Source organism: Tasmannia lanceolata, unplaced genomic scaffold, assembly GCF_043159265.1.
Source record: "Tasmannia lanceolata isolate RefF3 unplaced genomic scaffold, GAP_Taslan_0.1 ptg000003l, whole genome shotgun sequence".
Taxonomy (NCBI): domain Eukaryota; kingdom Viridiplantae; phylum Streptophyta; class Magnoliopsida; order Canellales; family Winteraceae; genus Tasmannia; species Tasmannia lanceolata.
In genome coordinates, this window is record NW_027518680.1 from 63,365,042 (window position 1) to 63,375,998 (window position 10,957).

The following is a 10,957-nucleotide window of genomic DNA, read 5'->3' on the forward strand; positions in this document are numbered from 1 at the left end:
ATAACCATATCTAAGTAGAAGAGGAAGTTGAGCCGACAGAACTTGTTGACGCTACTGGATACCCTTGAACGCTGGTCTCCTCTTGCCCATGTTGTGTGCACCTACTAGTAGCAAGTAAATACCCATGAAGGGCAACATCTGCCTCCTGCCTCGTCCCATATGAGCGGTAACAAGCTCCGCTAAACTTGTTCACCTGAAGATGGCAGTCCTGCCAATTGTCAAAAACCCCAACTTGCCTTCCCTTGAAAACCACGTAGAACTTCTGTTTTGCCATTCACCTACAGGAACGCACAATAAGATTACAAGTAAACAATAGTTTCCATAGACATGCAACAGAGAAAGGGTTCATAAACATAACCAAATTAAAAGAATGTTGAAAGACTTGAAGCACAATTAACCTCCATAAGCATTTTGCTCATCTAAGTAGCCACCACCTAGAAACACTTAGATCAGTAGAAGACTCACCTTTGCTGCACTTTCGCAGGAAGCCATTTGACATACGATTACTCTCCATCACAGAGTAGCCACATGATATGAATTAAATAACAATTGTCACAAGTACCCCATGTGATTGTTCTGTAAATTACATGGTAACATCTACGACAATGTTTTATAAAGCATGGTCATTAAAGCAGGAGGCGTAGATAACACTTACATCAGTAGAAGGAAATTTAATAACAATTGTTTTGCAAATTAACATGCCAACCATATTGTCTAAGTTCAACCAGAGTACCCAAATAAAACCATAGAAGCAACCACAACCACAGCACAACAGTAACACAACTAATGTCCGAAGGAGATCAGTCACTCTACTCACTCCCTCCCAACTGACCGGGTCCGAAAGAACTTGGCGACATACATTTCTCGGAGGTCCTTCAGACGGCGAACAAACGATCGCCCCTCTGCCAGGTGTGTGCTCAGATAGTCATATATGTCAGCGAGCGCTGCACGATCAAGACCATCAATTTGTTCCAGTGCCTCCATGATCTGGTCACACATAATGTTCTCCTTCTCATTATGCTCTTTAAGAACAGCGGTATTCTCTTTAATAGCAACCGCAACCTCGGAGACACTGGCGGCGAAAGTGTTTATAGTCGAATTCAGATCAGTAGAACCTCGCCTCTTGCGTCTACTAGGACCACCTTCCCTACTTCCCTCCTCGCCCATACTCGTGTCCATTGGACTTGGTGCCTGACGAGAGGTCGACCTACGAATATTTGGCCTACTCGATGAAGTGTGTGTCATAGGGGTCGGCATCTGAGGAGCACTGAAATCCTGAGAATGTTCACCCAAACAGTCATCATGGGAGAGGAACTCTGTGAAGCAATCGTCTTCGGTAGGTGGCATTTGAGGAGTGTAGAATTCCTCGACAACTGGCCGTGGCGGATCCCTGTTATTTCTCCGAAATCCCCCATCTGCGATGTCCTTCCCAAATATTTCAACCCAGTCATCATATAGCTCATAAGGTTTCTTGAAGAATTTACCTGTATCGGGGTTATCCTACACATTAAAGGAGACTATATCAATTAACAAATATATTGACTGGTGGGAAGGGAAAGGTTTAAGTAGTGTAGTTAGGCACTTCTTACCCTCACATAAGCCTCACCAACGTCATTCGTAACCGTGAGCCTCTTCAACTGACAGTCCCAGCCGAACCCACTCCTGTTTACTAAGCCATGCAGGATCTTAAATATTTTCTTCATTTGTTTGACATGATTCTCGACCTGTGTGCGCTTCATATGGACGCCGAAAGTCTCATTCACAACCGTCGTACAGTATACATAGGCACTCTCTTTGAATCCGTTGAGGCATGTCTGCCCCTCCGCACATTGATGTTTCAATGCTGCAAGTAAGACCTTATCCATCTCTGTTGACCATCTCGCATTCTTACCTTTATCGGTGTCAGCTTCGGCATCCATAACCTGAAAAGATATCAGTTGGGCAAAATGCAAGAAAACAGAACATGATCAATGCTTTTACAATGTTCTCATAACCATGATTTTCGAATTGCAGCGGCTCATCTTGTCATTCTGTATTACCACAATTGATTCACCAACCCATGCTCACCAACAGGCATACAGATTACGCAAGCACGCATGACTATAATATAATTTCAATACAACAATTACCTAACAGCCAACAGCCAACAGCGAACAATATATCGTATTAGAAGATACAGAGTTCTGTATAAGTTGATTATTCCATAGCCTTCACATAGAATATGTTATTAGCTTGCCCTCTTCTTTCCCTGTATCGTAAAGAATGAGACATTTGACAGACGAGAGGAGTAGTAATATTTTCATTACAAGCTAAAAAATTACCCTAGCATTAAAGTCCAACTGTCATAGCTCCAACTATCAGATGTTAGAAACAACTAAAAAAAACTAAACCAGTCAGATGAATTGTTGAAGACGCCTACATTATCCCTTGATTTCAAATTGGGAAGCAACATTCCCAATGAAGAAAGAGATTTCTTCTAATGCATTCTATTCTAACTAGAAAACTCCTCATTCTACGAAAGCACAAAGGTGACAAACGGCAGTAGAAGAAAGTCCCATTGTTTTGTCCGAATGAAAGACTCTTGGGGTTTTAGTGCATAACAATCCTCTCATTCTCTAGCAATTTCACCTTTTGCTGAACTGTAACTCTAGTCAGAACTAGAAAAAATATTAATGTAACCAGGATTTTTTTATCAGAGATAAAAAATAAACTTTCACACATCCTATCAGCCAACCCCAAACTAATAAGCATTGCCCAAAAGTGAAACAATATGATGCACAGTTTTTCTTTTTCTTTTTCTGGAAAAGAGATATAATATTAAGAAAGAAAGAACAATGAAAAGAGTAAAAGCCATAGGGGTACACAAACAGCCACATGAGCAACCAAGATACTACAAAATCAGCTCTCATTCCACAACAGACACAATATGGGCATTCAGTCTGCAACTTTCAGGTTCATATACGTTAGGCCCCGTTTATGTGAGATGAGTTCTGATGATTTTGGCACCTGTGTCAGATTCGACCCTCGTACCCGTACCCATGCAACATAGGGCCCCATTGCTAAACATGCAATCTACAACTTACTCAGTGCACATAGGGGACCATGATCACATCGATTTGGGAAAAAAATGACTCATTTATATTTTTCATCAGGTAGTGTCCATAATCTTGAGGAAGGATGATCCACTGATCAATGAAACCTTTCACCATTCAAAAAAGGATAATAACTTTTTTGAGGAACTCATCAAACAAGAGGAATTTAGTCCTATTTCCATTAATCAATTAAAAGGATCCAGTAGTTGATTTCCTGTAAGATACAATTCCTACATTAGGATAAATCTACTACAAAAGCCTTCATGGGATGCATGAACCAATTTTATTGACAAAACATCCCATGGCCAGTCAATCAACAATGTTCTCACTGTGCTGTACAATTAACATGAGCAATCCAAAATCCAGATAAATATGACAGGAATGGTTCATGAAATGATTCCCTTCAAAGCCCCAGAGGCCCAGAGTGCCTTTCAGCATAAACTCCTTTAAAACTGAACATTGTTATTACTCTCATGGCATATTCCCCTAGGGGGTGAAAAACCTAACATCCAATAAGGCTAGAGCACAATCATACTGTTTGGTGGCTCCTGTCTAAGGTGTGGTTTGCAGTTCAATAAAAGATTTTCTAGATTTTGATGTGATAAATGGAAACAGTGCGACAGGTTCGAAAACACTTACACTTCAAGGTTACAAATGACACAATTCCTCTCCATGGTAACATCCAAATTTGAAACAATAAATAGACTAAAAGAGCATAATTCAGGGCCTACCAAAATAAGGACACTGAACATTAGATGCACGATTTGTAGAGTACACTAACATGTGCCAGTCCTAGAATAAAAATGACCTAGGGGAACAGTGAATAAATGTCTCTCAAATGACCTAGGGGAACAGTGAATAAATGTCTCTCAATCGAGAAAATGAGTGGCAAACTTTTCTCAGCTCTCCATTCACCATTTTCATTACTCTCAAAGCCTAATATGTGCTTTAGATACATGATTTGGACAGCACAACAACATGCACCAGTCCTCTAGAACTACAAGGACCTAGGGGAACCGTGAATAAACTTCTCTTTAACTTTATTCAAAGTAATGAATTGGCCAACTCTTCTTTGCTCGCCATTCACCATTCTCCCTACTCCCAAAACCTGACATGTAATGAATAATAGGAAGCTACTTTAACAACAATTCAAGTTTGTTACCAACAAACAGAAGCAAAACCTAAGATGGATAACATTTGTACAAAGCCCATTAAATCTTTTAACAAACAAGACAGTAGCCAAACATACAACATAACATAGGCTCCATATAACAAGGTAAAAAGGATAAAACTATTCAAAGTAAAAACAAGATTTGCAAAGTTTGTTTAGTAGACCTTATACGTGGCATACGAAAATATGTGCCATACAATCCAACCTCAGCCACCATACATGAACCATACAAATTTCAGAAACAAGAACCATATCAAGCAGAGGGTGTATAATCTCTCCACATAGCTGAACATATTTCTGTCCTAATTCTATCTCCTTCTATCCCATCCTGAGCTCTACTTAGCCATGGCTCCCTACGCAGTTCTTCCTCATGTAATTCCTCCTCATCTTCTGCTCGTCCACCTTGCCTACTTGTGGAGGCTAATTCACTATCGCCAGACGCAGCGAATTCACGATCGACAACACCAAGAAGCCCATCCCGAGGCATTACGCCTCTAATGAAGTTGTGAATACAACAACAGGCTATCACTAAATCAACCTGTTTGGGGAAGGGGTACATTGGTTCCCCGTAGAGCACGGCGAAACGCTTCTTAAGCACACCAAATGCACGTTCAATTACATTTCGGGCTGAAGAATGCCTATGATTGAATAGTTCGTCAGCGGTCCGTGGCCTGTTGGTTCGAAATTCATTCAGATGATACCTCGTCTTACGGAACGGGGTGATGAAATGACTGAGCAAGGGAAACCCGGCATCCACAAGATAATACTTCCCAGGGTGGCAGATAATTCCCCTCTCGTTAGCAAGCGTTTCCGCCAACAGTCTCGAGTCAGACGCAGATCCTTCCCAACCAGCTTCGACGAATGTGAATTTTAAGTCAAAATCACATGCAGCTAGTACATTCTGGCTAGTCCACCCCTTACGACATAAAAATCGACCTCGCGTATCAAATGGCACTTTAGCCGGAATATGTGTCCCATCGACTGCCCCAATACAATTCTATCATATAGGAAGGAAAAATGTTACTGCCATAGTCTACACGAAAGGCATAATTATAAGGCTACAAAGTCAATACCTTGAAGTAAGGATACAATCTTCCATTCGCTCTAATCTGTGCCGGTGTATCCGGTGATGGAGGTTTTATGAGTACGTCTGACAAACTCATAATTGCGTCGAGAACCTTACTGAAATATCGACTAACAGTTTCCCCTGATCTTCTAAAATATGCTTTCATACAGCGGTTCCTCAGGTCATGTGAGATGATGTGTAAGAAAATCGCGAACTGCTCTTCCACTGAGCAGTGGAGCGTATCAGTTAGCCGCCCGGTACCCTTTAATATATGGACAAATCTTGTGAAACATTCGACATTCATTCGAAGGAGATCATGGCAGTGCTCGTCTGTTCGCAGAGCGTAGGGGAGAAATGTGCGTGGGGTGAGATAGGTGTTCTCATAAGGAGAACATTGAAAGAACGCTTGTTGTTCTTCGATCACTGCCGCCAAGGCTACAGCGGAACCAGCTGCAACCAAAGCGCACCCCTGTATCGCCAAATTCATTCCACCATCATCTCCATTACCATCGTCTTCGGTTGGTAGTAAGCTCATTGCAAATGAATAAGTATACTCAAGCAATGAGAAATGAATGTATCTATTAATGAAACAAGGATGTAAGTATGGGTCAGTATTCCATTTCAAAAAAAACAGTATGGGTCAGTATTATGAGTGGAAGATTCACTCTACAAGGATGTATCTATTCATGAAAGAAGGATGTAAGTATGGGACCCGTATTATGACTGGAAGATTCACTCTAGAAGGATGTAAATAGAATATACAATATTCAAAACTCAAATGTCTCTCACTAACCCCATGAACTGATTTTTAGGTACCAACATGGGTTAGTCAACAATATTAGCTTCTCATTATTCTCCAATGGGAAAAGTTTATTTGAGTCTTCAATGAAGCCATTGAGGGTTAGTGATTAGTAACTTTGTGACGTATATATCCAATAATTAGAGAGTAAATGTTTTTTTAATTTTGAACACTGCTCACCCAAAAAATCCTATTTTGTTTGTGGAGAAAAAACTTATATAGATAGCATCCTGTCCATAGAAGGAAATTATCTCTTCCGTCATCAAATTCATGCATTCTTAAACCAGGACATATTTGGACAATCAAACTACCTTACTGAACCATGCATTCGTTGCCCTTAATTACAATCTAATAAGATTGATAACAGATTATGACAGATTCAAGCAGAAAATGACATCAGATTCCTTCAACGCACATTCCAGAAGCATATAATGACAGATTGAAGCACATAATGAGAAGAGAAATTGAGATTGGGTTCTACCCATTCAGAAAAAAAACCCATTAAATTGAAGCAGCAAATGCTTAATAATTCTCATCAAGCTCTACCGTTTGAGGACATTCTCATCTTCTTACCCTAACATAATATTTTTCCACTATGATTTCTAACCAGAAAATGACAGATTCAACAAGGGTTCTACCTGTTGAAGATTTGCTCGAGCTCGCTTTCCTCTTCGGTGGGTCGATTTTGTCGAATATAATGGGCTAGAAGCTGTGCTCTCCTCCTCAAATGCAGCAGCAGATCTCTTCCCTTTCCCTTCCATACACTTGAAAATTTGTTCATCAACTATCTTCTTCTTATACAACCGTAGGACGTACGACGACCACGAATTTGTTCAGGTGAGACCTCTGTTTTGCAGGATTCGTTGTAGATATTGTTCTCTGCTTAATTTTTGTGGCTACAGACTATGGTGGGAAAGAGCTTCTGATATGGAAGGGACGGGTTAATCAGAGGGTAGGGTTTCATTGTGGTGAGGAGAAGAAGCCAAAAACATGGAGGGGACAGATTATTCGAGAGAGACGAGTGGGTTTTTTGATTGTGGTGAGGAGAAGAAGCCAAGAACATGGAGGGGACAGATTATTCGAGAGAGACGAGTGGGTTTTTCTACCCTCTGGGTTTTCTCCTCCATCGATCGTCAGAATGGGTTTTGCTGCCCTTCTGGGTTTTCACGGGTAAAAAAAGCGAGCAAATTTTCGTCCCGTCGTCCCCCTTAAAACCCACCAACCAAACATGGGTTTTGTGCGGAAAACCCTCGACTCTCCCCGGGTAAAAAAAAAACCCGTGAACCAAACAGAGCATTAATGATCTTGAGGGTGAAGTACCAAAGGAAGGGATTTTTCAAAATGCAAGTGCGATTTCAGTTCATGGAAACAACAAGCTTTGTAGGGGTATCCTAGAACTACAGTTGCCAGCATGCCCTCTCCACGTTTATAACAAACGTGGAAAATCTCATTCTCTACTTGTAATAATTTCAATAGCAAGTGTGGTTTTATTTCTTATTATATTATCCTTTTTCCTTGTTACCTTCTATTGGAAAAGAAAGTCGCGAAAGAACCCTTTAGTTATGTCACCTTTGGTGGATCGATGTTTAAAGCTTTCTTATGCGGAGTTACTTAGAGCAACTAATGGGTTCTCTTTGGAAATTTTGATTGGTGCTGGAAGTTATGGTTATGTTTATAAAGGATATTTAGACCACAATGAAACGATTTTTTTTTTTTTTGATCGGTAAGCTGGGGTTAGGCGGACCCCTACCGGTATATTAATTAAAGAAAGATATTACAATGAAAGAAACAAGACCACTCCCTAATCCTGAGAACAATGACTAAGGGAGGGGGAAACAACAAAGATAATAATACCCTTGATAACAAAACAAGAAAGGGAATAGAGAAAACATGTGAAATCATGTGAAATCTAGAGCCGGTCCTCATGATTAAGGCACTAATGATCCAAGGCGTCTTTCATCTTCTGGCTAAAATACCTTGGTCTCTGGCTCTTTCTCAGCTTCTGAACCTTAGAAGATTTAGTTTTCCTTTGATGGAGGGTTTCTTTTTTCTTCAGAATGATGAATGAAACGATTGTTGCAGTGAAGGTACTCAACCTTCAACAACACGGAGCTATTACGAGCTTCAACGCTGAATGTGAAGCCTTAAGAAACATTCGGCATCGGAATCTCATTAAGATCTTAACTTCTTGCTCAAGTATTGATTACCAAGGCAATGATTTTAAAGCTTTGGTTTTTTAGTACATGCCTAATGGGAGTTTAGAGAAGTGGTTGCACCAAAGTGGAGATGAGCAACATCCAGTGATGAACTTGACCCTTATTCAAAGGCTTAATATAGCCATTGATGTGGCCTCTGCATTGGATTATCTTCATCACCATGGTGAAATACCACTTGTTCATTGTGATTTGAAACCAAGCAATGTTCTTCTTGATGACGACATGAATGCCCATGTGGGTGATTTTGGGTTAGCAAGGTTTATTTTTGAACCCAATGCTAATCGCTCTAATAATCAAAGTAGCTCGCTGACGATAAAGGGTTCAATTGGATATGTTGCTACAGGTAAACGACTTTATCAATATTTTTTATTCTTTATTATTAACTTACTAGTTTTCTAAAACTTTCATTAGCTTGATTACAGGATGAAGTTTTATTTGGCAACATCTCATAGTTTCTTTCTAACAAGATCAAAGCTTTGACTTTTGTATTCATGTTTAAATGGAAAGAGTATGGTATGGGTGGAAAGAGATCTACGTATGGAGACGTGTATAGTTATGGAATCTTGTTGCTAGAGATGTTCACAGGAAAGGCTCCTACCAATAACTTGTTTACAGATGGCCTAACTCTCGACCAGTTCGCTAAGACGGCACTGCCAGATCGAGTGATCGAGATTACAGACCCACAATTGATCTCAGAAGAAGTCCAAGTTGTCAACAATAATAACCGTGAAAATCATAACATTATGAAAAATAGAATGAATGACTATGTGGTCTCAATGTTCAGAATCGGTGTCTCTTGTTTTGCAGAATCACCAAGAGATCGAATGCACATGGGTGATGTTGTCAAAGAATTGCATGTGATCAAAAACTTATATTATGGAATTGGCATCCATCGATACAGGAAAAATAGGATGCCAACTTTAAGTGAAGGTTCATCTTATCTTAGCAATAACTAAGGTATTGATTGGAGTTGAATGGTTCATTGACAAGAATCGTTGGAAACATTTTCTCATACCCTCATCATGAGATATGCAACTTTAATGTGAGGATGTTTATGTCCATGCATTTATGTTGATTTTCACCTCCATTTGTTTGTATTCTCTTGAAAATTCCAGCTCTGTGCTTTGTTTGTTCTTGAAAATAAAGTGATATTGAGGAAATAGACAAACAAACAATGCTGCTGAAGGGGGTTGAAATATCATTTCCCTTTTGGGAATGCTATAAAGTCCATCACTTGGCCAAGTGGGTCTTTCCTCATTGTAGTACTTCAGTGGATTTAGCTTCATTGATCGTTTAGTTCAATGTTAATTGAGGTTTATTCTGTAAAATAAAATTTTAATAATATCAGTCTTTATTCCTCGTACTGAGGGCCTCATTTCAAAAAAGTACGCATAAGTTATGATTGATTTTGGGAAATGTTATCAGCACTACTGTATTTTGATGATCGCAACTTCACTTTATTAAAAGTAAGGTATGGCCTGCACCATAGGATGATCCAAACCGTCCATTGGATGGGCCACAGCCTAAATAGGTTGTGCCCCAAAAATCCTTTCCATATATAGGTTGTTCCTAACCCTCGGATCTGTGGAGGATTAGGATCAAACACTCCCTCTACAGCTCGGAGGGTTAGGATCAACATATGCCAATTCTGATTATTGATTTCAACAATCCAAACACCAATCCAAAGGATATTCATATTCTCATGCCCCCTTTTAAGTTATTTTTTTATTTTATCATACCACTTTGCCTACCCCAAGAAGAATCACTCTCTTCCATTACATTCCATGTGACAAGACGACAATTCCATTTTAATGTCATGTATAAGGTCTATTGACAGAAAATACCGTTTTTTCTAACCGGAATTTCGGTCGAAAATTTGGTAAAGTAATAAAATAATAAAAATTAAGCTTTTATTTCGCCAAAATTTTGGAAATTTCGGCCGAAATTTTGTAATTTCTGAAATTTCTGTCTTGTAACCCTTTTGTGTCGGTCTCGACCAAAATCCAAAATTTCGGATTTCGGTCGAAATTTAAAACCATGCACATGATGCAGTAGGAGTGAAAATATCACGGCTGCCAAGCATCCCCTTGGTATTTTTCAAGGGAAATGGCATCCCTACTCTCTTTTTTAATAAGTGTAACCCTTTATTTGTTTTATGTTGTTCTAATCTATACTACATAGAGGAATGCTAAACTGAAGGACATCCTTGCAAAACCTAGCTTAATGGCTCTTCATGGGGTTCACGCCACTCAACCACATTTAAAGCTGCATAGAAAATGCAATATGAGCCATTGTTGTTAATCTCTTTCTCGAAGCCACTTTTTGAGCCCCACAGGTGCAAAACCTGGGTGTGATCCGAACGCCAATTACATCTAACCCATTGTCGCTTGACCTCTCCTTGATCGTATGATTCCTAGCACGTTCACCAACTAAGCTTCCTTTTAGGGCTCCTACAAACAAAGCTAAACGTTTCTTGGACTTGAGCCTTCCGCTCAAATGATTAAGGCTCTGTTCTTCAACCTTGAGGTCACAGGTTTACCTACTTAAGGAGGCTGAACTTTTCACTTCTATTTTTTAGCCTTATTCTAATTCTGCCTGGTTCACTAGAAGGTT

The 10,957-nt window shown here is 39.7% G+C and overlaps 1 protein-coding gene and 1 pseudogene across 1 annotated transcript; one reads left to right on the forward strand and one right to left on the reverse strand.

Annotated features, from left to right (window-relative positions):
• Positions 1–813: 813 nt before the first annotated feature.
• LOC143870061 (uncharacterized) lies at positions 814–7,282 on the reverse strand. Its single transcript, XM_077376569.1, has 3 exons — positions 6,767–7,282; positions 1,590–1,922; positions 814–1,500 (listed from the first exon to the last, which is right to left on the reverse strand). The coding sequence occupies exons 1-3, from the start codon at positions 6,887–6,889 to the stop codon at positions 814–816; spliced, it is 1,143 nt and encodes a 380-aa protein (XP_077232684.1). The 5' UTR covers positions 6,890–7,282.
• Positions 7,283–8,371: 1,089 nt separating this feature from the next.
• LOC143870062 (putative LRR receptor-like serine/threonine-protein kinase At3g47570 pseudogene) lies at positions 8,372–9,300 on the forward strand (annotated as a pseudogene).
• The last annotated feature ends 1,657 nt before the right edge of the window (positions 9,301–10,957 follow it).

What these genes read in the sequence shown, in the direction of transcription:
- LOC143870061 (XM_077376569.1), bottom strand. Translation starts at nt 6,889, where the DNA reads ATGGAAGGGAAAGGGAAGAGATCTGCTGCTGCATTTGAGGAGGAGAGC. An exon ending in CTCGAGCAAATCTTCAACAG is followed by an intron (nt 1,923 to 6,766) that starts GTAGAACCCTTG and finishes ATATCTTTTCAG; the next exon opens with GTTATGGATGCCGAAGCTGA. An exon ending in TTGGTGAGGCTTATGTGAGG is followed by an intron (nt 1,501 to 1,589) that starts GTAAGAAGTGCC and finishes TTTAATGTGTAG; the next exon opens with GATAACCCCGATACAGGTAA.